Source organism: Accipiter gentilis, chromosome 21, assembly GCF_929443795.1.
Source record: "Accipiter gentilis chromosome 21, bAccGen1.1, whole genome shotgun sequence".
NCBI lineage: Eukaryota > Metazoa > Chordata > Aves > Accipitriformes > Accipitridae > Astur > Astur gentilis.
In genome coordinates this window covers 22,802,743-22,829,180 of record NC_064900.1, presented here as the reverse complement: position 1 = coordinate 22,829,180, position 26,438 = coordinate 22,802,743, and the positions used below count along the sequence as shown (strand labels likewise).

Sequence of the window (26,438 nt, the reverse complement as noted above, 5' to 3'; positions counted from 1 at the left end):
AAAGACAAAATGCTTTATTTTTCTTTTAGCATTGGAATACATGGTTCTAATATTTATCAGAAATATGTCTATATGCTAGGTTATTGACTGTACATTAAAATTACGAAAGCTAAATAAATGTTACAGTGCTGCCAACAATTTTGGTTTTGTATGTTTCACTGATGATGACAACTTTGACACAGTTTTAAAAGATACTTTCCATAAAATGGAATACAGACAGCCCTAATGGCAGATGTTGGTCAATTATTTTTTTTTAAAACAGATCCCTAAAAATTTGCCGCAAGTGGAGAGTCCAGCTGGAAGGGAAGAGAATGGCTATCTCGGACATTTTAATATGTTGAAATTGAGCAAAGCAAAAACTACATTTATGCTGTGCAATTAATAACTTTTAATAATCATTAAAAGTCTGTCTTCTCAACAGAAATGAAGGACTTGCTAGCTTCATGCCTGGGTGAACAAAGACCTTTCAAGAACATTTCACTACTATTCTGTAAGTTTATTGTCTTAATAGATATTCCCATTGACCACTGTTTGCTTTACATTTTTTCACTACATATTTAAAATTTACATATATTTGAATACTTACCATTATATGGTCAGTGGAGCTATTCATTTAATAGGTCAAATAATCATTATATTTCACTAGGATGCTGCAGTTTAATTCATTTAGCATTTTAATCTTCCATCAGTTTTTCTTTTAAGAGGATTTCAGTGCATATACAGGATTTGTATAAATCTGTGCAGTAAATTTATTCTTTTAACAGTTTTATTCTTTCATCAGAAATTCATTTAAATGGATTCTACTATATATCACATTCCCTGCCAGTGTGGCTTTAGGTCAGGCTGTAATTGATGCAAAAGCAATGAGGTATTAAAAGAGAAAGGAAATATCTGAAATTGGAAAGGGTTCAAAAAGTGTGCCATTGTAAGGGCATGACATTCTTCAGATATGGTGGGAGTGGGGGATGGACCACTAATAAACCATTTTGGTCCAAAGCCTGGTATAGTTGCTAATTTCAGGTTTTACTAAAATCAGAATCTGTGCTAAGAGGATGGTTGCCTTTGAAGCTTGAAGGGGCATATCAACTCAAGGATCACCTATCGGCGTATAAACATGTTCCTCTATATTGTGATAAATAAGTCTAGAATTATCAAAACAGAAAAAATGTAGAGAAAATGCTTTCTTCTTTTTCAGTTTGTTCATGCAATGCATTTGACATACTCAGCTTTTTTGTTTTGATGATGTAGGTTGCTCTGTTGGTATGGGATACGCAGAGCAGTAACTGTAAGAAGACATGCCTTTTTCCAAGCTTTAAGGTAGATTGGTAATAACAAAGAATAACAGAAAAGAATGAAGCTAAAACTAGTAAGGGATTTCATGTACGTGTGCATGAACAGAGAGAAAGGAAGTACAGGAAAAAGGAGAATGGATGTGGATGATATAAATATGCTAAGATTTCCTACATACAGGAAGATAGTAGGAAAAATTTAATTTCTAAATTTCTACGTGTCATCTACTACCATTTAATATGTCCAGCATAAGGATATACTTTTTCAAATGTTAAGCAAATTTAATTTAACTGTGACCTTTTGATGAGATAGCTAAAGTGTTTCACTGCAGAGCTGGATGTATGAGTTCATACCTTGTTCCAGATTCAGCCCCAAAGCTGTCTATTGCTAACCTTACCGACAATAGCTTCTTGGTCATGTGCATGGGGAAGTCAGTCAATCAGAAATGCGGCTTGCTTATATGATACCTTCAATGCTATTTGCTGCAACAGCTGGTGTAACTTTACTCCTCTGGAAACAAAGGGTCCAGGATATATGGGGTAGCCTATGGACCTCCAATAGTATTGGTGCATTCAAACAGTTAACTTGCATGTCCTCAAAGTAAATAGAAGAAGAAAATAAAGTTTAAAAACTGACAATACACAGAAAATAAATAAAATCAAATAAATTTTTTCAAAAGATCACAAAATAGCTGAGGAAAATTAAGAAAATCTGAGGAAATGTGCTGGGGGCTAGAGTCTATAATATTTGTGTGTGTGTGTGTAAGAAAGACTACGTGTCTTTATGCAGTCAAATAGTGTCATTAAGTTTAAATTTCCAATAAAACCAATTTATTATTACATCTCTATTTTTTTAAGGAAAAACATAAACCTGGATCCTTTGTTTTATTTTAAATGTATAGCCCATACAGTATATCCTCAATTTAAAAATTGTTCTTTTGCTAGAATTGCTAATGGTTGGAGGGAAGTTTGGAATATAAGTAGGGTTTCAGTTCTGATGAGGAATGGTTGATTAGATCAATGAAGAAAGATGCTTGAACATGTACTGTTCTTCTTATTTTAATTCAGCAAATAGCTATAAAAATCAATTATTTACATGTAAAACAAAAATGGAATCTTAGCTGGCAATTACAGTAGTTACACATAATTTTCTTTGGTTTTCATAGAGACCCTTTAGATGGTATTGTGTAGAGTAAGAGATAGAAAGCAGTCCTGGAAGAAAGCCCAGCCCAAGCCTAAGCTTAGGGGAGAGGTTAGGAGAGAGGCAAAGTTCAGTGCTGGAGTAGGGCTGCAAAGGGGTTGTCAAGGAAAGTGGCAGGCTACAAAATGAGTATTCTACTGAACAATTTTTCACCTGGACTATGGCTGGTGATCCTTGAGTAAGGCTTATCCCACCCCTTGTGTTGAAGCCACAGTTAGGTGAGAGAGAAACCCAAGAGCTCCCATTGGAGCAGGGTGGGAAAAGGGCTCCCAAAAGAAGGGGTGGGCTGCAGAAAGACTTCTTCCCTGACTGCACTTTCATATGAATGGTGCCTGGGAGTCCTGATCTAAGGCTGAGCCCTCTATGATGGTGAGCATTAGGGTTAGAAGAGAGCCAAAATCTAGAGCTACTTTTGGAGTGGAGCAGCAAAGGACTAGCAAAGAAGTAGCAGAATACAAAAAGACTTATTCCCTGACAACTTTTTCATCTAGGTCCTGCCCAGGGGTCCTTGCCTGAGGCTCAGCCAAGGTCAAGACATAAGGTTGGGGATAGATAGGGTGAGAATTAGGAGGGAGAGAAAGACTAGAGCTCCTATAGGAATGGGACTGGAAAGGGTCTGCCAAGGTAAGTGGTAGGCTACAGAAAGATTTCTCCCCTGAATGTTTTTTCATTAGGGCTGTTCCTGGGGTTCAAGGGGTAAGATTCAGACCCTGCTTAGTGTTGGAGATAGTTTGAGTCAGGAGAGGTGCAAAACCTACGGTTTTTTTGGACTGTGTCTGCAAAGGAGCTTCCAAGGGAACTGGTAGGTTATGAAAAGATTATTACCCTGACAACTTTATCATCCAGGCCATGCCGGTGAATCCTGGTGTAAGGCCAAACTCTCTGTGATGCTTAGAATTAGGGTTAGGCTTATGGGAGATAAAGTGCAGAGCTCTTGCTGGAGTTGGCTGGAAAGACACTGTCAAGAGAAGATGTGGGCTACAAAAATATTACTTGCCTGACAACTTTTTCATCTGGACCATGCCTGAGAGTCCTGGGGTAAGGCCGAGCTCTCTGTGAGAGTTATTGTCAGTGTGAGGAGAGAGACAAAGCCTGGAGCTCCAGATAGAGTGGGGTTGGAAACAGTCTGCCAGTCAAAGTGGTGGGCTAGAAAAGTATTACTCTACTTAACTTTTTTTTTAATTTGGGCTTTCCCAGGGGCATGAGGCAAGCCTGAACTTTCTAAGATGAACTTTCCCAGCAGTTAGTGCTGGGGGAGAGACAAAGGCTAGTGGGGTTGCAAAGTAGGTGCCAAGGCATGTGGTGGGCTACAAAAACCTTACTCCCCTGACTTTTTAGTTCTGTCCATGACCAGAGTTGCCACATCAGTGCTGAGCAAAGGCCAGCCCTTAAGGTTAAGGTTAGCATTAGGACAGAGACAAAGCCTAGGACTCTTGTTGGAGTCAAACCACAAAGGGCCTGCCAAAGCGGGTGGTGGGCTATAAGAATATTACTCTCCTAACTTTTTTATCTGGCCATGCATGGGGGATCCTTAACTAAGGTTCAGCAAAGGCCAAGCAATAAGGTTGAGGTTAGGGTTGGCTTTAAGGTTAGGATTGAGTTTAGAGAGAAAGCCCAGAGCACTTGTTGGAGTGGATGCGCAAAAGCTATACCAGGGAATGAGGTAGGCTACAAAAAAATTTCTACCCTGATTACTTTTTAATCTGTACTGTACCTGGGAGTCTTGGGGTTGTGCCAAGCTAAGGCCAAGCTAAACAGCTGGAGTAATGTTTAGCTTTAGAGAGAGGCAGAATCTTGTTCTCCTGTTGCAAAGTGACTGGAAAGGAGCTACCAAGGGCAGTGGTGAGTGAGCACCATGATGCTGGCTAGCTTTTGGGTTAGGATTAGCTCAATGCTTTGTCACTCTCCTTTCATTGAAGTGTGACTGCAACGAGAATGCTGAAGGTGGGATTAGGCTGCTACATTTTTCTCTCTTGACACCATTTTCAACTGGGCCATGGCTGGTATCCTGCATTAAGGCTCAGCTCATCCTTCACTTGAGAGTTAGGGTTAAAGTTAGGAGAGAGACAAAGCCTATATCCCCCATTGCAGTATGGCTGCAGAGAAGTTGCTAAGGGAAGGGTTAGGCTGCCAAAATATTTCTTTTCTGGGCCACTGCTGTTCATCCTCAGCTGAAGCTTAGGCCATATCCACCATTAGGATTAACATTATAATTAGGCAAAGGGTTAGGAAAGAGACAAATCTTGGGACTCTGGGTGAAGTGAGGTTGCATGGGGGCTGCCAAGGGAAGGGATAGGCTACAATAAGATTTATTCTGTAATAACTTTTTCATCTCAACCATGGCTGGGGTTCCTAGGCTATGGCTCAGAGCACAACACATTTTTTAGGCTTATGGTTAAAAGTACAGTGAAGATTAGGTTTAGTGTTAAGAGAGAGACAATGCCTAGATCTCCAGCTGTACTGGGGCTGCAAAAATGCTGGCAAGAGGAGCGTTATCCTGCTGAACAATTTCTCTCCTGGCAGTTATTTTATCTGGGTGATGGCTTCCGAGTGTGGGCCAAGTCTCAGCCCATCCCAGTTGTTAGGGTTGAGGTTAGGAGAGAGGCAGTTTGCACTCTCTTCACTTAACCTGGCAATCAGTTTTTCATTTTACTTTCTAAGAGAGCTCTGTATTTATAGGATATCCTTCCATCATACTTGAAGTTACACCCATAGGCTGGTATGATGGCCTGTATGTCAGGTAGTTCCTTCAGCTTGCTGCAGTCAATTTACTTTTGACAACCAAGAAATTTGATTTTTATAATGAGGTGTAAATCACAGGAAAGGGTTGTCTATAATGGACTTCAGCAGAGTTAGGAGCAAGAGTGCGGTAGTTCATATCAACAGGATTTTATAATAGAGAACTGCACAGTAAAGGACATACTCTTCATGGACAACGAGAATTTAGAGAAATTTGGGACAGCTAGGTAATAGTTACACAGCTTGGAGGTTTAAAAGCTGTTGTTGTCTTCTTATGGTCCACTGTTGTTCTGGTGTAATACTTGGTTTGATATATAAGAATACCACTAATCCAGGAGGCTGGCTGAAAACAGAAAGATGGGGTGAAGTGCAGCATGCATGAAACAGCTGCAGTATGTCTCACTGCTCAGCGCACTGAGCTGCATGTTTGTTAAATTGAATTATACCTTTAAATTAATTCAATTGAATGTGAGGTGAATGAATTATAATAATACTCGGTGAGGCTATAAATATGGCTTGATAGAACCTACCACCACAAATAGGAAAAGCCTATAAAAAAGTATTTGCATGTTTACATATCTCTCCCCTGTGGCGGATTAGCAAGAAGAAAAAGAAGTCTAAAACCACAGGGGAAGGTTTAAATAGGATGATGCAGACATTAGTGAATGATTAACAGTAATTTCACAAAGGTGGAGGGTAAGCTGCTCATTTTGCAGAATCTCACAAATGTGTTTTGAACGATTAACTAAATTTGCTCGGCAAAAGTTTAATTAAGGCTGCCAGTGATTAACCACAATTATTTAACTCAGTGTATAGACTAGCTATACACACTATGTGGAAAGCACAGCATTAACCAACATGGAGGTACTCAACGGTTCTTGGGCCTGTCTGGGCTAGCTACCCCTTTGACACCTCATCTCCAAAGAACAAGGGGAGTCACACAGAGAACATTACACAGTTCTCCTGAAAGCCTGCTGGAAGACTCTGGCAGAGTCTTCTTAATAGAGTGCATATACACATACAGTGTACATACGCAGCCAGCTCTGTGGGCCAATGCATGAGTGAATAGGGTCAAATCCCTGTCCCCTTTGGTGAAATGATGGATGCTGCTTTCAACACTCCTGACATTTCTACAAAGCTGCAAAAACCAGATTGGGGCTTATGTCTGCAAATGAACTCAAGGCAGGGAATGAATGGAGCTCTCTTGTATCCTCCTTTGCTCCTGCTTCCTCTAACACCCTGATCCTTCCCTTCTTTCTTGTTGCTGTTGTTCTTTATGAGCCTGAATGTAATCTGTCTCTGGCTGGTTACGCTAATATTTTCAAATGCTGCTTACTGCCTTTTACAGGTAATACTATTTTGGCACAGTTGGACACACTCATGAGAACAAGTGACAACTCTGTAATTTAATTGCTTTTTTTCCTTGTCAAGGGAAGAAAAAAAGACTAGTAGCCTTAATAATAACTTATGATTAGAGCTGATTAGGAAATAAGTATTTCCTGGAAAGCATTTTGAGAGGGAGCACAAATTTTCCTTTAAAAAAAAGAACAAAGAATTCTTTTCATAGTTTTATCAAAACCTTCTTATCTGTCATTTTACTCTACTGTTAAACATTCTCCCAGCTTTTCATGTCATACATTCTGGTTTCACAAAGAGACTCTGGTTGTCTGTATCCCAAGCTCCAATGAAGAGGTGTTGATTGTCAGATAATGGTAGGCCAGGTAAATCTCTCTGATGGCTATTGAATGCAGCTCTTCCTTCTAAACAGTTCCATGAATGTTATTAAAAAATTAGTAGGAAATATGGTACACTTGCATAGTAGACATAGGACACATAAGTTAAACACTGTTTATTATTAATGTTATTTACTATTAAGAAGACCCCTACATCCCAGTCAGGATTTCTGTGGCTTCACAAGACTTGGTAAAGATGTCTTACAGAAACAGATCCTCCTGTGACTGAACACCCTGCTGCTTTTATGCCTGATTCATGCCGTTTACTTATGTTCCATCTATTGGCTTGATGTTCCACAATATACTTTGAAAATAATTTAAATACTTAATATTTTGGATATACTTAGTATTTTATTTACAACCCTCCTATATTATGATGTTTACAGAGTCATAGTGTTATTCAAGCAGTAACTTTGCATGTCTGAGAAATCCCAGCATTACTTCATTAGCAGTTTATATGAATGCTCAGTTCCAAAATATCTCAGTTACCTTGTTTACAAAGATTTCCAACCTAACACATGAATTCACTAAAAGGCTAACTTTACTGTTCCATTAAGAAAACCATGTGTCTTGCTCTATATTTGTATCTAAGGTTGAAACTTAACTTCTACTATACCAAGTATAGTATTTCTATTCTTTTATCGGCAAGTTATAAAAGCTAGCTAATTTTTAGCTAGCCATTTCAAAAGCTTCCTTGCTTTCTGTTTGTATACTTCTAAATCATTATTGCATACAGCAGTACAATAAACAACACATAGTCAAGTAGTATCATAGCCACAAAAAGTAAAAAAAAATAAAACGTCAGGACTGGAAACCATGAATTATCTTTGGATCAGGTTATTAAGAATGTTCATATCAGTCTGCTTACATGGTTTGTTTGTCCTAATAGCACTTTGACTATTCATAAATAATTAGTTCATCTTCTTCTATCAGTGTCTTAAATAAAGGACTAATTATGTCAGGACAGCTTGCTTTGGCATTTATGAAACATGCTGTGATTTCCCTGTAACTGATTGTAGAGGTAGCTGGAGGAACATATTTTTAGACTGCTTCATTTTCTATTATCAGAAAATATGTCAACCTTAGATGGAAGGCTTTAGCAGTTCCCCTGCTTCAAGGAGGCCTCTACAATGTGTCATACCCTTGAGAAGCATCTGTTGTTTAATTTTCTTAAATGATGTTCTGGTCAAACTGCAGAAGAGTAGCCAGGTCTTCCTCCTCCTCCTCCTTTTTTTTGTTTTCCCCTCCTGTTCTTCAGAGTCCCTGGGGGTGCATGGGGAGCCGAATGCTGTCTCTGGGGAGCAGGCCTGTGCGGCAGGCAGAGGCCTGCGGGCTGCCATCCAGGTTCCTGGGGAGGTGCTGGGGCAGGGGTCAGGGGGGAAGCAGGCCTTTGCCAGCAGTTCCTCCTATTCTCTGACCTTCTCCGGCTCAAGCTAACTCATTCTCTTGCCTCCTGAGGCATCAGCTTTGATGTGAGCTTTCCTTTCCTCCCAGAGGCAGGGTTTAGACCCCCTCCCTGCTTCTCCTACATGATCTCTTGGATTACTGTCAATATTGATAATATCACACTAGGTACCCAAAGGGGCAAACTTAAGACCACATGAACACCTTGTATTCAGGTATTTCTGTTTTTTCAAGAGCTTTCTGAAACTTCCGTCTTTACAGTAGCATAGCTGTGCCACTTCACTATTCTTTCAACAATATGCAACTATAATTTAGTCACGATGGCTAGTCTTCCATCACCACCAAGCTGTCTTCAACTCGATGTGTCACTTCTCCAGCTGGTAAGCTCAAACCACGTTTGCCTACTAGGTGCTCTTTGCTCACCACCCACCCCACACTGCACTGGGGGAGCAGATGCATTGGGTAGGGTGGTAAAGATGGGAGCCTGTTCCTTAGCAATCGCGGCAGCCGGTGTGTGGCAATGAAGACCTAGAGAAAATAAAACAAAGACGAGGAGTTTCTTATTGGCATACGCAGTGTGAAGCAGCTGTGTTTCAATGTCAGCAGGCTATCCTCTGCAGACCTGGGTTACCTGCCCCGTCCCTCCCCCGAAAAATCAACAGACCCTTTTTCTCCATCCTGAATTCAGGAGATTCAACTCAGGTTTGACAATTCGGTAGTCTTAGAAGCAATTGTCAAGTCTCAGAGAAAGTGCTGGATTGTTGTAATCTGTCTGTGAGGTGACAGCCATTTACTTAGCTGGGTTTAGGTCATCAGATGGGATGCACTATATTCTTCAAGTTAGTTCCAGGACATAAGATAGGTAAGTGAGATGTCATTTTGACATTCAAAGTAACAAAGTGTTACAGAGGAACTTTTTCTCTGGCAGAGTGTTTTGATGATTTGTAGCTGTCTGTCTTAGATGCCGCAATGTGGGTGCAGATTCTTCAAAGTATCTGCTGCTTCCTGTAAGTATAATCTCAGTTTTGTGAGGGTTTAACATTAACCAGCTGTTCCACAACCATATGGTGACCTGAGCAACACACTGGACTGACTGGATTTCTGTGGTATTATTGAATGTAGGTTTTTATGTGGATGCAGAAAAATGCAAGGTGGAGAAGTTTATTAAATCAGTCTCTGTCTCTCTGTATTCACTTCTACTCTTGGAGCAGCTGCTTACATTCAGCCTCTGAACTGAGTAGCTGCTTACACTCAGCTTCTGAACTGAGTCCATCAATTTACTCCAATAGATACTAAATCAGTCCCTTTATCCGTAATGATTAGACAGCAGCAAAATGCACATCTGATAAAATGTGGAGAAATCCAATGCAAAACTTAAGCTTCCCTCACAGAGAAAGAAATGAGCCCTAACTGTGACTGAACAGGTTAATGGCAAAACTGTACCAAGTAAATTCATTCTGCAATATGAAAGCAGAATCAAAGACATTAGGCATAGACAATAGCATATTTAAGGTACAATAGAAAGAGTGCCTCAAGCCATATTTGTCAGCAAGGATGTCTTGTATAAGGAATGTCTTTTAATTAACAAAAGATTACAATTGAGTGAAATCTTAACACTTTGCATTCTGTAAACAAAGTGATTAGTTTGGCTTAATTCTGTGTTCCAAACAATCTGTTGGAAAGGTCTACCTCACTGAAAACTACTATCCATCTTTTAAATTCAACAGTTTTATTTGACCTGGCTTCCTTAAACATTTTACTTTTTTTACAAAGGTTAAAAAATAGACTGTGGAGTAAAATTATCTCAGCTTTGAAAATACGAAGTTGCTTCTGAAGCAGTGCTTCAGTATGTAGTAATCTACTATGGTAGCTTTAAAGCACAGATGGGAGAGTATAGAAAGAGGATTAAACTCCTTTCCATATCCTAAACTTTATCAGGGATAACACAGAAAACTATGTCATTCATTACTGCCTGGGGAGTTCTTAAGTGTTAACAATTTACCTAGCTGATACATTAGAAAAGCTAGGAAGTATTTTTTTTCATTAGCAATAACAGACTGCAACTAAAATGAAAGTCAAAGTTGTATTGAAAGAGTTTTATTCACATGCTAAACAGAGGAAATTAATTGCTTCACCTGGAAATATTGATCATAGTACATCTAAGCCAAAATTTAAGTGCATGGACCCAAGAAATGCACTGCTGAAAAAACTTATTTTCCTGAATCTTTATTTCAAAAAAGGCTATTTTTGCTGTGTTACAAATAAAGAATAATGAGACACTATTTGTGATACTTGTCATACAAGGTTTGTGTTCACTGTGCTTCACATCTCAAAACCAAAATGTTTTAGGATTAAGTTCAGAACCTACTAAAATCAAAATAAATACCCTCATTAACATTTAGCAGACTTTGGATCAGGCCTATCCAAAGATTCAGCTGATAATACCAATGCATGCAAGAGATTACAACCAAAGTCTCATTATCCCTTGTAATTATGTGCCCCTCATGTTTGTTTTCACTTGTATGCTTTGGTATTTTTTCTAGACACTTCTGCTTAAGCTGTGCACTTAGATTTAGCAGAGCTTTATGGCTGCATTAGTTTTTCAATGATTTCTGTGTTTCTATAAATCCAGAGTTATAATGCTCAAGTGGCAAGTTTACTGTGATTTTCTGTAAAACAGATGATGTCCCAGAGTTATTGTTCAGTTTGTAAATAAACCCATTAATATAACATGGATTTTAATAAGAAAAAGAGCAGCAGATCTATACTTGCAGGTTTTCTAGATGTTATTTTAAACCAGTTTATGGAATTGAATATTTATATATACACATATACTTCTCCGCATCAAGAGTATACATTTCATCCTGAAAGTGGTAAGTTGATTTAAAAATTTTCCATAAGATTTCTCTGTCAAATTTGGCAGGACTTCTGTGTGAAAGCCTGGACCTCTCATAGACAGCTGCACTGAATCTCTCTGTTATGTGGTACTTTTGTCTCAGTTTCCACTGCAAATGTTTGCTACAGATCAGTTTCTCATCTCCTAGCTTTTCTTCTATTCATCTTTGCTCCCACTGGCTTTTTGTAGGCTGGATGCTAGCTTATCTTCCGCTACTAGGATTAATATAAAATCAACAGGTAACATGGAAGGATACCTTTTGAAAATGGGAAAACATCTCTCGAGTACTTAAGACCACACGAGCAGACATGCTGCTCAGTATACTGAGATGTTTGGACAAGAACAGATGAGTATCCCATCTCCAACAGTGACTGAAATTCTTATTAGTCATATTCAGAAAAATAATTCCAGCCCTCATATTGTGCTTTTTCTTTTTGACTACTAATCCCTTAATAATATATTATCCCTCAGTTGCTGTATGTGAGATAAATAGTATGTCATCTTTAAGTAAGTGTAAACTAACACCCAGCAAAGCTATGGCTGGGGCTAAAACCACTCGTAGTAGCAGTAGGAGTTTCCAGTTCCAGGCTAGGACATATACATACACATTTATCCTCTCCTATTCAGTTTTCACATAGTATCATCATTTTCTCTTAAATAAGATTCCCTGTATCCACTCAATCCGACTGGTTTTTACAGCAAAGTGCTGTTGACAAAACGGTCTGACTTCCCTGTGGCTAATGCTACACACAGCAGCAAGCTACTAGTAATCAGCTCATTGCATTTGGCTTTCCCACTGCTTTTATGAAATGATTCCTTCCTCACCCTGACAGTTTCTCTCCTGTAAGATCCCAGAGACTAGAGGAAGGAGGTAAGCAGTGAGCAGAGGGAGCTGACAGAGTAAGAAGATGCATGCCATCCTTTGTCCCTCCAGAGGTCATGTATTAGAAATAATAAAGAAAATTAGAGACTGGCAACTGTACTACATATACTGCACAGTTTACAAACTAGCTGGAGAATTAAACTGTTTCCAGCTTCATTCTGAGGATAAGCAAGTATCTTCATTGGGTGCTCAGGACAGAAGTCTACAACTCTGGCGTGCAGTTCAGGTTTCTGTCTTCTGCAAACTTCTTGCCTGAGCACCTATAGCCAGTCCTCCAAAACATTTTATCTTACTTGCTGCAACAATTTTCTTTTCTGCTCCAGTGAACTAAATGAATATTTAATGTTTATTGAAGCTGGGCCTGGGGAATCCAATTGTATTCCCTGTCAAGTGACTGGTTTAGCAACCAGGCCAGAGAGTCATGTGCCAACATCTGCACCACCTGCCCCCCCCCCCCCTAGCTCAATCAGTATACAATTAGTCTGTATAAAGTAGAGCAGCCAATTCAAGATTCTGGAGAAGGAGAAAATGTCTTACCTGGTGGGTGAGTGAAGAAATCACACAGGAGAGGAAAACGGGAACTGCGAAGAGAATTTGAACCCTAATTCCCATAGTGAGAAAGGATGCTGCAATTGCTGGGCTGCAGTCACTGGCTGCTGGGTAGGAGGCAGCAGGAAGGGCAAGTCCTATCCACTCCTTTACGCTAATTCTCTTCATGTTATGATTTAAGTTAAATGTAGGGTAGCTGTCTAGTTGCTCTATAGGGTCAAGAATTCTGAAGTATCTGGATTTCTTCACAGACAGACTTTACATTTCTAAGTATGTTTAAGCACCTAAAGAATGAGGGAGCAACTTAAACTACAGATGTGAAAATCAGCATATTGGGTTCAGACATCCCATTAGCGGTGACCGCTAGATGGCATGTATATAATTACGCTTTTTAGTGATCCAGACAATAGGCACAGCTGTGTGATAACATGGGGATAATAACACTTTTCCTGTCATAGGGATGTTCAAAGGATAACTGTGCTAAAGATTGTTATGTTTTAGATCTGATAATAATGGTACCATGTGAGTTCCTACGATGAAGGTGGGAATGTATGTCTGGCAGAGACATTTTTGAAGTCTTACTTACACATTCTACTGGGTAAAACTCCTTCTAGCAGTTTGTGGCACTAAACCAATATGTGTGTGATTCACTAAGCTATTCCTGACGGACGTTTGGAGCTTATTCGTGGACATTACTTTCTCCATACAGCAGTGTTTTCTTTTGTGTGTTATTAGGGTAACAGGTTGTTGAACCACATCTGGATTCAATAGAGTTAGAGTAAATCTTGACTGTTCCATGGTTATCCAGGATAAAAAGGTCATCTACTCTGTTGAATCCTACTTTGAAGAATTTGAGAGAAATAAGAGTGAAAAAAGGGGGAGTAACAGGAGGGTGGGTCAGTCTCTGATGTACAACTCTTTGAACTGTAACTGTATCTGTTGTCTGTACCCTTTTTGCAGATCTTGGGGTGCCAGTCTTCTTAAGAACTGTCCTGATTGTTCCTTTTTCTCATAAGTCAAAAGAAATTAGGCTGTCTGGGTAAAAGTTCCTATGCAAATACAGAAATACTGCTGTGCAGTTTCCCCTCTGTCTCCCCTCTCAATCCATCTACATTCATTAGGATGATATTAATTCTCCTGTTGAAAGACTCTATTCTACCTAAAGCAGAGCAACACTGAAATTTCCTCAGCAGTGGGTTGGTTGGGGTTTTTCCCTCTCTGCTGTTTTTTCATGTATGTTCCAGTTTTTAAGTTATCCATCATAGGCTTTTGGTGAGTTGCCTGAGGTAATCATGTTCTGCTAAATCAGGCAGGGGTGCGAGAAAGGTTACCTACTCAACCTTTAATAAAGTTTCAGGAACTGCCAAGTCCGAGCATCTTGTTTATCTAGGATGGATTTAAATGAGTGATAATATCCAGTTACTAGCTCTGAGACAGTTTGGCAGTCTGAGGTACCATGAGGACTCATCTACAGCAAGCAAGGCTGTTCTCCACGGAAATGAATATGTGCTGGTATGCTGCCAAGGTTATTCTAGGGCTGCAGATGGCATCTACAGTTCCCACTGTATAAGCCTGCGTTTAACGCAACTGGTGCAGACAGCGTGTAGCTGATGCAATTTTTTACTGGCATGTGATAACCAAATTTAAATTTTGTCTTCCCTAAATATTTTAGAACACACTGATATACTATGTGTTGTTCCTGCAACATGTCCTGACAGCAGTGTACAGACTTCTTCCCCTTAACATTAGCCTCTTCTGCATATTTGATTACCTTAATAAAAGCCAGTAACAGTGGCTACAGACGAGGCAGATTTTGCAGGTACATAAATGCATGAGTTCCAATAGGGCATGAGGACTGCCACTTTTTTTAAAGGGACCCTAAGAGGCAAATACAGTTCGTCTCTCACATGGCATGGTATGTTTGTAGAAGTGAAGGAAAGTGCTATAACACATGAAGAGGCAGTAAGACAGTATAGCAGGGTCATGGATAGTCAAAAATGAGGACACTCTAAGCTGGAGGCTCTGCAATCACATGCACAGGGATGTAAACAGCTCGAATTGCCACTGCGTCAGTTGATGTATCCTTGCCTCTAAAAAATAACAGTCCCAAAAATTAGCTACATGGGTGTAACTGTTTGGTGACACTGGCTTAACTCAGATGAAAAATATGAAGCTTTGCTAATATCTACCAACGAAGGGTCTATCCAGAGTAACTTCCAAAGAATATAGAGGATCTGTCCGAACAGCGTGGAGCTGTTAAGCTATGTAAAACAGTAAGGTGGGAAGAAGTGCTCTGTTTAGCCGCATGTATTTCTTGCTGCAGCATGAACTATTTTATGTGATTGATTCTAGCTCATGGCTATATTTGCAGCCCTAAAGTGTTTAGACCATTGTCTTATAAGCAAATCCAGCACTTCCTGGATGCGCTGGTACTCACAGTTCAGATCTGGTCCAGAACATTAGGTTTTATCACTGTATTTTACTAAGTACAGATTGAAACCCAAGTTGCAGAGTGTTAGAGAAGAGCTTTATATAACACAACAGCAACTGTATAGCCTTTAATGTATAACTGATATGGATTGCTGGTCTTCTCTGGTTGTATAAAGGAGTTGCTTTTTCATCAGAAAGATGGTTTTTAAAAGCCACTGAGTCCAACTTACAATTAGTGTGGTCAAAATGTCAGGCTTGTACAGCAGAATTTATTTGGAATGATTTGTAAAAGAACAGGCTGTGGTCAGCAGGTACATATCTAAATCAGCTCAGGATCCATGAGATATATGAAAACTGAATGGGGAAGTTCCGAGTCCCTAATTTTGATTTCCAAAAAGGTGAGACTCACACAAACCTGATAAGAAAATTAAAACATAAGCCAGGAGCTCACCAATGTAATTGTTAGGCGTTATTTTTTCTATTCGGAATGCTGCTGTGGCTTTGCTGTCTTCCAGTGAGTTACTCCTGATTTGTATGAGACTGAGAACAGAGACAGGACCCAAGAGTCTCACTGTAGCCTCCTGAAGGACAGAAAAATATTTTAAATCTGGTGTTGTGTCTACGAATATAGGCAGATGGAAGTCTGAATTGGCTGGCTGGGAACCAGCTCCAGCCCAGAAAGCTGCAGGTAAGATGGTAGTGTGGACAAAATAGTACATTCTGCTCAGAGGCTACTCATCTAGGTTGGGGGGCCACGTGGGCCAGCTGGCTCTTTTTGTTTCACTTGGAGCCTGGTGCTGTCAGCAGCCGTATGTGGGTATCTCCCAGAGGTAAGGCGGTGCATGGGAACAGGATTGGGTGCCTATGGCCACAGGCAGTGCACACAAGTTATATTAGAAAGACTGTCCTCAGGCTGTATCCAACTTAACGTATAAATTGGTAGAGGAACTCTGAATTAAGAAGTGCCAGAATTGCTCAGATCAATAGATGGATTCCTTTTGGCTTCATTTAGCTTTGGATCAGGCTCTCAAGGAAGAAATAGATGATTAAAGTCCTTAACATGAATTCCTATAGGCAAAAGTGGAGAGGCAATCTTTCTTGCCGAGTGGATTGGAAAACCTTTGCTGGCCTTTTGAAGTTCTGTTCTTAAATGGTCACATAAGAGCTGGGTGGCTACAAACTTAGAAGGCAGCGTTGATTGTTTGGAGTTGTTTCAGGCAGGGTGTGCTTAATAAGACTGTCATCTTCGTATTAAAAAAAAGCCATCCAAGTAAAAGGGAAGTGGGGTGATGGGAAGATAAATGTTTGCAAAACAGGCTGGTCCTTTGAATGTCCCAATCCATTACATAACAAAAATGCATGAACTGTGTGATTAAGAATACTAAGAAGTAAGTACAGAAATAAATTCTGTTTAGTGAGGATTCAAATCCCCCTGAGGCTTTAAAATGTTTTTTAAAGTCTAAGGATGTGGGGGGCGGTGACATCTTTTCTATAAATGCATAGAATTACTAAGCACAGGGGATTTATTTAACCAGGAAACTTACATTATTGAGATTAGACATCTCGTTTTCAAGGTGCTCCTGGAAGATAATGACTCCTATACCCATAATTCACTGTAGACATCAGTTTTGTCTGATAATACATAAAATGGCCTGACGATAGAAGTTAGGGGTTTTCACTCTAAATTGCAGTATAGTACTAGATAGCAATAAAGAATGTGTGGGCCAGATTCATTGAGTTTCAGTAAAATTATAGAGCAGAGGATTTGCCCCTCCCATTTAGGAAATACACATTTCCTCTCTAGAACAGAGATGCAGTTTTTCCTTTGATCAAAATATAACTGCTCGGAAAAAAAAGTAAATCTTCTGGGGCAAGGGAAGAACAATGCGATTATTTATCTCAGAAGGAATGTTAGCTTCAAGGCATGGCTGAATGTTACAATGAATTGTATGGGAAATACCACGTGCTTTTATGATGTTGTGATTAAATGTGATCAGTTAGCAGGAGAAGGTGCATGAAATTCTGATTGTTCTGAATTTGACGGGAATTTGCCAGTGACTTTAATAGGCACAGACCTTCCCTGGGATTTTGGAAATTGTGAAAGCATTTTACTTCCCTGTTTGATTTTGATTTATAGAATATTGGCTCTTCATGTCTTTATTTGCTTGATTTTCTGGGCTGAAGTAAATGTTATGGCTATTTATGCTAAGCGAGCCTAAAATAATCTTTAACTGAGCTAAACTCTGTTGCAAATCCTTGTTGCAAATGTGTAAAAGCTGCTGTGTTGAATTGATCATTGCATCTGTAAAACTGTCTTTTAAAAGGAGGAATGGAATACTGCAATTTGGCAGGGGTAAGGGCAGTTGTGAAGCTTTTTCCTTACCAATTTTTAATTAGCTGCTGAATGTGAAAGGAGGGAATAAAGAAGCTGTCTCTAAATTGAAGGAGATTCTAAAAGAAAAAAAAAAATCAATAACGTTTAAAGAATCAGGTTTTTAGTTAGTACTTCATGGGTCCTTTCCAAACTATTAAGTAGATGTAATTTACAGCCAATGATTGGAACATTTGATTCAGGAATATCAAGTGTTAGTAGCTCTACATTAGAGACAGTATCGTGTTCGTGGTCTGCAACGGCTTTTGACCGTTTGTAGTATCTTCAGGGGATGTTCATGATAGAAAATGTTAAACTTGTTTAATAATAGTAGTTTCCTAGGTTCAGACAGTGGCTTCTCATAGAGCACTCGGTCATGAGTTGTGGGTCAACAAGGAAAGCGTTCTGCACAGAACTGCTTTGTCATCTGCCTATTGTAAGTGAACAGAAGGAGGTGAAATGAGGCAGGGGTTTTATCCAGTGTGCCACCTACACGCTTGCCTTCACATGTTAGAAAATATGTGGTGTACTGAGTGGGGTCTTGCTGAAAGTAGACACACAGTCTTTTTCCAAAGAAATGGGAGAGCCAAGAGGAAGCCTCTAACTGACTTAATTGCTGAATCTCCCCTTTCCACCAGGATAGCCTGTGGAGTCGTAGTAGCAACACACTATGTTTACTTTATCATCAGCTTAAGTTAATAATTCAGCCTTTTATGTGGAGTGAATAGAGAAATGTGACCACTTAGCATATGATTAGTTATATGTTTAATACTCACACTATATCAGGCAGTAGCATTGTTGCTCTTAGTTTTAAATCTGTATGAAGATGCTCAGATGACAAATAGATGATGATCAGAGGAGAAGTAGATATGCATTTTCATTAAGGATAGATACAGTGCGTGAGGAAAAAAAGAAGTGAGAAGAAAATAGGGGTAAATATTAGTAATAGATTTATTGAAAAATGTCCAGGTTAACAACTATTAATACCAGGAGTGGTATTAGCCTGGAGCCAAGGTTGAATTGTGAGTACCTGAATCATGGCTTGACCTTAACTGCTTGTATGCCAGGATAGATTATGGGTTACCACTTACTGTGAATACACAGCTGAAATCCTGAAATCCTGAAAAGGCCAAGGATGCCTAGAGATCTCAGCTATGAAATCTATTCATTGTGCAGGAACAGAAACCTCAATATATGAAAGCCTCGATTTGTGGGCATTTTTTTTCTTTTTTAATGTGTTTGAACTACTTGCAAGGATGTAAAGACCAATCACGTAGAAATCACGTAGCAGTGAGGAAAGAGAATTAAATGCTAACAGTAGTGCAAGATCAGAGCTGGGAAGGGAAGGTTCAAGTGTTTCCTGTTTGGTAAAACTGATTTCTGTACCCTCATTTTGGTGTGGGTTTGGTGTTCTGGTATGCTACTGCTGCTGTAAAATTGCTCTATTTATACCAGGTAAAATGTACATAGATGTCACACATTGATGTTACCTTAAAATTTGTTCTACTTAGTTACTGGTTTTTAAATTCTTTTCAAAGCTCAAATTCTTTACACAGACAGCTGTGGTATCAAGTGGCATTAAGAATATATTTTGTTTATATTATTCATCCTGATCAATCGTAAGCTGTGGCATCTTAATTTAATTACTAGAGTAGGTGTTTCCTCACAGTTTGTAATTTATCCATTAGTCTAGGACTGGAACCTGATGGGTAATGTCATCTATACTTTAGGCCTATCAACAAACTTGACCCTTAGAGATGGCTATATCAGTGAATTAGTAGAGGTGTAAAATGTTACCTTTTCATAAGAGGAGTCTTAAGTACTGTAAGTACTCAAAAACATATAAAAACGAATTTGCAGTCTTTAATCTTAAGGTCTTAGTGGCTGTCCTGGGTTCAGCTGGGATAGAGTTAATTTTTACAGGAACCTGGGAGGTGGGGGCATAGCCGGGGCAGCTGACCTGAACTAGCCAAGGAGCTATTCCATACCATGGGACATCATGCTCAGTACATAAATGGGGAGCGGGCCGGGGGGTGGTCTCTGTTTTCGGTGGGGGAAGTGGCGGAGCGTCGGGTCCCGGGTGGTGAGCAGTTGCACTGTGCATCACTCCTTTTGTACACTCTCTTATTAGTACCGTTGTTGTTGCTGTAACTTCTCTTTTTTTGTGTGTTGTCCCAGTAAACCGCCCTTATCTCAACCCTCGAGGTTCCGATTTTTTTCCCTCTCTCCTCCGATTCTCCTCCCCATCCCACCGGAGGGGGCCGGAGGAGTGAGCGAGTGGCCGCGTGGCCCTTCGTTACCGGCCGGGCTGAAACCACGACAGCGGCTTGCTTCCAGAATATCTGCAGCGGTGCTTTGGGATTCCACTTGAAGTTTTCACTAAAGGCTGTGTCTTGTAAAGTTATTAGCCCAGCAGAATGGAAATCAGAGTGGGTTAAATGTCTCTGTTTCTCAAGTGGGATATTTGAACTGAATATTTTAAACCTGACTTGAATAACTTTCACCCAGTACTGTCACCATAATGCCTTTGGTATAGATATATGCAGAGAGCTGATACAGCTGGAAACAAAAGGGTGAATGCACCAGGATATGAAATGAGAGCAATTGAATGCTGGAGCAATTCCAGAATGCTGGAATTGAATTCTGCCTTTTGGAGAATGAAGGAAGTCAAATGAGCCATGTGGGACGTATTCAGGAGGCATGTCCACAGAGTCTAAACCAGTATGACTCCCAGTTTCAATCTCTAGCTCTGTATTTGCAAAAAGCCTGCCTCTGGTTTTCATATTTTACTTCAATGGAATAGTGCCTAGCTCATGAGATTTCAAGCCTGATGTGATGAATTGCACCTGTCCAAATGGTGAAGCAAGAACAACTGAAACAAGAGTTGGCCCAATGCCCTAGAAAGTTTACGGATGAGCATTTATCTCTCTTCACAAAAGGTTGTCTTGTACAGCTCTGCATTTTTGCCTTCCTACATAGTTGCTTGCCATATATGTGTATGTCTGTAACTGTAGATACAGGCTGCTTTTTAGCTTTTAATTTGTTCTTCTTCTTAAATTATTCTCTTTTCTGCATGTCTACAAATATAAGCAAAACAAAAATTGAATAGGTCAGCATGAGATCTGTGCTTTCTTAGCTACTCTTACCTTGAGGATCAGTGGTATAAAATTAAGAAACTTCCTCCTAAAGGTTTCACAGTAAATATGCATAGAACACCCCCCCACCCCCCCTCCCCCCAAAGCCACAACCCAAAATCAAGAGATGAAATCAGTCTGAATGAAAAACACATCCCCCAAGTTACTTAGGTGTTGGTTCCTTATTATATCTTGTCATTTTACTAGCTCTTCAGTCTTTCTGGAGTTTTCCAGACACCTATGACTGTAAATAGGCGTTTAAAAAAAAAAAAAAAAAAGTAATTCTCCATAGCTGGGACAGGGAGGTTTTGATCATTACTTTCATAGTACTTTGCATACGAGGTTTGTGCTGTTATTTCAGTTTTTCCAGCTGAACAACCTGAGGCACAGGAAGGATAAGAACTTGCTCCCTCATGAGGGGGCTAGCAAGTAAGCCACAAAGCAAACGCAAGCCCATCGGCAGCAAGCTAGGCCTCTCAGATGTCTATTTTTGTATAATCACATTAGGAAAGTGTCACTAGGTGGTAATTGACAAAATCTGTTAGTGTTCCTCAAGTTTGTAGGAGGAGTAAATGAGAAGTGTCTTGCTAATTGGCTTCTAAATCATAACATTCTTCATGAAGCTCTTCATAGCCAACCCTACTTTTCTAATATGTTAAACCAATCTGAAATTATAACTGAAAAGCAGGCCTGGGAAAAGCCTTCCAAAAAGACGTTTATATAATTCACAGTAAATAGGAAAAGTGCAAACTAAAGATCTTTTCTTTTTCCACCACCTGTGAGGGTGGTGAGGCACTGGAACAAGTTGCTCAGAGAAGCTGTGGATGCCCCATCCCTGGCAGTGTTCAAGGCCAGGTTGGATGGGGCTTTGAGCAGCCTGGTCTAGTGGAAGGTGTCCCTGCCCATGGCAGGGGGTTGGAACTAGATGATATTTAAGGTTTCTTCCAACCTAAACCATTCTATGATTCTATGATTTAAAATCTTGAATCTTATCTGTCCTCTGGTGTTTGTTCGTGTGCCTTTGTGTGAGCCTTGTTTGGGTTTTGTTCAGGGTAGAAACTAACTTATGTTAAAATGTATTTATCCTGCCAAAATATGGACATTTCAAATTCACTGGGGCACAGGGTCAAATGCAAAATTACTAAAATAAACTGAAATAGACAGAAGTATGAGCAATGAAAGAGATGCTTGACATTTACAAATATGAAACTCTGGGCCAAAAGAAAAGAAATCAAGATGTTGGTCACAAAGTGACACGACCTGTCCATTTTTGGTGAATTTCAGCTTATCTCTTTGGTACCAACTGCTGCTTGTTCATGTAACCAAATATCATAGCATTCACATAAGAGCTATGGGAAATTAATTGTGGGTTAGTGGGCAGTATTATTCCAAACCCAGTCTAATTTCAGGTATTTCATAACCTGAAACAATTAGAGACTCACAGTGCTTTCAGCATTATTTGTTCCTCAGACTGTTCTAGTCCACTACAGGTGATGAAATTTTGTTGATTTATACCAGTTAGTGACAGGCTACTGTTTTTCTTTACAATTTCTTATCCCTCATCTGCCAGTCCATATACACTATAATACATCTCATTATAACCCACTGATCAGCTTGGAATACTCCCAATTTTTTAATTTCCAGATTTGCCATGTTTTCTAATAGCAAAATTGGTTTAGTCCTAATCTGCACCATCAAGCAGTCAACATGTCGGACACCAGTTTGGTAATTATTCTTTAGTGTACAGACCCAAAGCATGAGGTTTTTGTTTGGGGTTTTTGTTTGTTTTTGGTTTTGTTGGTTTTTTTAACAATTTGATTGTGGCCCACAGGTTTCTTTTCCAAGATCGCTAGGTAAAATGCTTCCATTCAAAATGTAGTCAACAATAATTACTGAATTTTGTAAATTGTTTCATCTGTATAGAAAATCAGCATTTTCCAAGATTTTCTGTGTATCTTGATAATCTGAGTAAACTGAGAAGATTTGCCTTGGAGTTAGCTGTATATTCCAGTGGTCTTAGGCAGAAAGAGTTTTATTTCTATTAGATGACACACTAAGTTGAAACAACAGACTGCAAGAGAGCATTTCCCAAGTCCATCATAATCATTCAGACAATGCTTTTGTTTTGTTGGTAAACATTGTTCTTTAATTCAGAAAACAGTTTGTACTGGCCTGGGGAAGCCTATCTCATTTGATAATGGGCTCTGAATCCAGTGGATTATTGCAGGGATTTTATCTTGCAGTAATCTCCAGGGAGAAATGTACAAACAGCTGGGAGAGCAAGGAGCTGCATTGTGCGGCAGGAGTTTGTGGAGCAGAATTTTGGGGTGCTGGAGTGGATCTCAATACCAACATGAATCTTTTCTGTTTTTCTCTGGTAAGTGTACATACACATGTTTTTATTTAGTGGGTCAGTGAGTTGATAAACTGAACCTGTGGGTGTGTTTAGATGGAAAAAAATCAAGGTGTTATATCACAAACTGTGCAATGGTTGTGTAACAACAGTGCGTCTCTCTAGCATAGACAAAAGAGTTTATGTATGAGAAATTATACATAGCAAAATATGATTCAGTAAAAATAAGATGAAGCAAAAAGCATATAATAAATGTACTGCACACTATCTCTGGATATTACAAAAACATGCAGATTTAAACATGAGGCATTTGACCCCAACACAGTAAAATGCCTCATATGTATGTTAAAATTACTAAACCTATGTAAGCTATAATTTGCTTTCAAATAGGGTTTTTTTGAGGTAATAATATCTGTTTTCCTTCTTAAGTAGTTTGGGAGAAATGCTAGACTTTTCAAGCTTTAGTTTTCTATTAGCCAAGCACGAATACATAATCATCAGGGCTGATCCAGTCATTTGCAAATATTTACTCACAGCCAAATGAATTGATTTAAGATGCTCTTCAGGTTTGTTTTTGTTTTTTTTACTTTCTCTTTTTCCCCACCCCCTCTTTCCTTGCCCCAAGACAACTGGTCAGAATGAACAGGTAAATCAGGATAGGAAATCCATGGAAACTGTTTCTGTTTTCAAAGCTTAACCATCTGTCAATACTAATGCTCAGTATTAATAATGGTAACTAGATGAGTATATTTGCTGAATTTACACAGCACAGTAGATCTGTTTGCCCATTTTTCATCTTGTGTCCAGATGTTTAGTATAGATATACTAAATGTTTAGAAAGAACAATAAAAATCAATATTCAAACTGCACTGACACAAATTCAAAGAGGGGAGCTGCTTTGTGTAAACCATTGTTCCTGATTGCTAATGCTATCTTAGTGCAGAGTACTGGTGTTCTCCAGATCATAAGGATTAAAAGATGTTTTGGAGTATTTAAAGTAAAATGCGGTGGTATTTTAGGATTCTGTCACAAAAGTCACTCATAAAAATAATTCCCCTGGAATTCAATGACACTTTTGGTCATAGTTTAATGTGAATACCTGTGTATTTGTTCAAAGTTAACAATGGCTTTGTGGTACAATCTGTAACAGCTTGAAAATACTCATTTCTGAAGTTTGGGACAGAACTGTTCTAACAATATTTTACTGTTCCATCAGGGCAGCTTCTTTCTTTCTATGTGGTTCACTTTTTTAAAAGGTGTTGAGCCTTGTATCAGTTGAGAAATCAGCATTTAGACAAAATGTGAGGTTGTGTGGATTATGTGGATGAAAGCAGGTTAAGTTGCAGATTCTCTGTTTAAACTGGGTATGCAGCAACTGGAGTTTCTGAGAGAGAGATAATGGCTGCAGTAATAATGGATGTTTCAGACAAGTGAAAGCTAGTGCCATGATAGTTTCTGTAATTAAATAATTAGTTCTGTTTAAAGATTGCTGTTAAGAAGATAACCTCCAATCTTTACAAGCTTTCCATGCGAGCCATTCTGTCTGCTTTGGTAATCTTTAGAGCACCTAGCAAAACATGTCACAGGTTATCAAGATCTAAAGATAATTCATAGGTCAGTAATGTATTTCATAAAACTCAGAGCCCTGTGCAGTCTTCCCTATGCATGTGGCGTGGTGCAGTTGCTTTCTGTAATCAGATTGTCTAGCTTGGAAATGAGCTAGTGAGCCAAGTATGGACACTAGCTACTTTTGGTCTGTTGGCCTGTGACTGTGAAAAGACTGGCAACAAGGTGGCTGAACTATCAATATAAGGGTATTTTTCTCTTCAAGAGATTCGAGTCAGAAATAATGCACAGCGACAAAATAATTAGGCTTTAAAGGCAACTTTTAAAGACACTAGAGGACCCAGTTCCTTAGCAGATGCAAATAGCCACTGATGAATAGAAATCACTGCTCATTTACATCAAGTGAACATCTGGAGTAACTGCTAAACCTGAAACCATGTAAGAGAAGTTTAGACTACCAGCAGACAGAACAAAAAGAGCTGTCAAAAAAAATAGTATTCTCATGGAAGTATTTTCTTCACTTAGACTGACTGACAAGATGTCAGACTGCAACGAGTGCGTGCTTCTGTGTACATATGCATATATTTTTAAAATACATGTTTTATAGCTCAGATAATAGTTTTCTACCCTGTAGAGTATAGTGGTTGAAATAAGCTACAACCTGAGGGAATGACAAGAATATTCTGTTTAAAAACAGTAGAACCAAACTTCTGGCTGATCCAAAGTGGTGGAACACTACAGTAGTTAAAGGAGCATCAGATTATGCTGTCAGATTTGACTCTCTGTGGGTTTGCTTTCATATCCGTCCATAATACTGAGATGTATTTTTATAATGAGAGACAGTGTTATGGGCCAGTCTAGCAAGTGGTGATGTGGAGGCTGAAGACACTCAAGAATCACAAGATGGTTGTAAGGGCTTTGGAGGCTAGACTGGACTCTGCCTTTCCCAGGGAGGCAGACAGAAGTTACTCCAATCTGTTGCCACCTGGGAGCCCTTTGATATCCTAGTATGAGTCTTCCAGCATGGGGTGTTTCCCCAGCAGTACTTTGTGTCCTGAGTTGACTTCAGAATGATTTGGATTTTCAACTGAGATTAATTTTGCATCAGACTCATTGCCTTGGTCTCAAAGGATTTGCAGGCAAATTAGATTTGCCTTCAAAACCTTGTGTCCCTTTTTCATTTACAAAATGATAGAAAGGATAAATGTCCCTTCTTTTGTAGATGTATTATGTTAAAAGGTCAACCTTAGACCCTGAATTTGCAGTGTCTTTTCCATCTTATGGTGCTTAGCATGTAAGACAATTAAATCAGAACAATACTGTTTGTATTATGGACAATATACAGAGACATGCCCAAATCAAGCACTGTTTCTGTATGAATTACAAGAAATTATGTCACCAAACCATCTGTTTTGATACCCTGCCTTATATATGGCAGCATCCTACAAATCTAAAATAAAAGATACTATTGATCATCAAGTCCTTTAGTTAAGGTAGAATATTTTTATTACATTATTTTCCTGAATCAACTCTCCAATATCGAGGCTATACACACTGGAGATAGCACCAATTCACCTGCAACACTACCGGTTAAACCTGTCCTGAGTTATTCTCTTTTCTGACAGGGTGTATTTTTACGGGTTTGGCAGCATTTACTCCTGGAAGCAGCAGAAGTGTCTCCTTAGCTGGGGCCACCTTTGACCATGGTTGTACACTTAGCCCAAATAACAGGCTTTTCAGATTTCTCTACAGAAGGGCCAATTAATAAAATACACATGTCCAGGAACCTGTGCAGGCATTGAGCCTCCTTGGCACACAAGCACCTGTGTCTGTTGTATCAGACCCTCCAAAACAAGGTAGCTGCATGCAACCTGCCTGTCAAGTGTAGTT

The 26,438-nt window shown here is 39.3% G+C and overlaps 1 protein-coding gene across 1 annotated transcript in view; it reads left to right on the top strand.

Annotated features, from left to right (window-relative positions):
- The first annotated feature begins 437 nt into the window (after positions 1-437).
- The window catches only part of SAMSN1 (SAM domain, SH3 domain and nuclear localization signals 1), a 117,697-nt gene continuing 91,696 nt past the window's right edge, over positions 438-26,438 (top strand). Inside the window, exons 1-2 of the mRNA XM_049824892.1 lie at positions 438-490; positions 22,873-23,006. Coding sequence (XP_049680849.1) covers positions 22,983-23,006 — 24 coding nt within the window. The 5' untranslated portion in view covers positions 438-490; positions 22,873-22,982. The remainder of the gene's footprint in view (positions 491-22,872; positions 23,007-26,438) is intronic.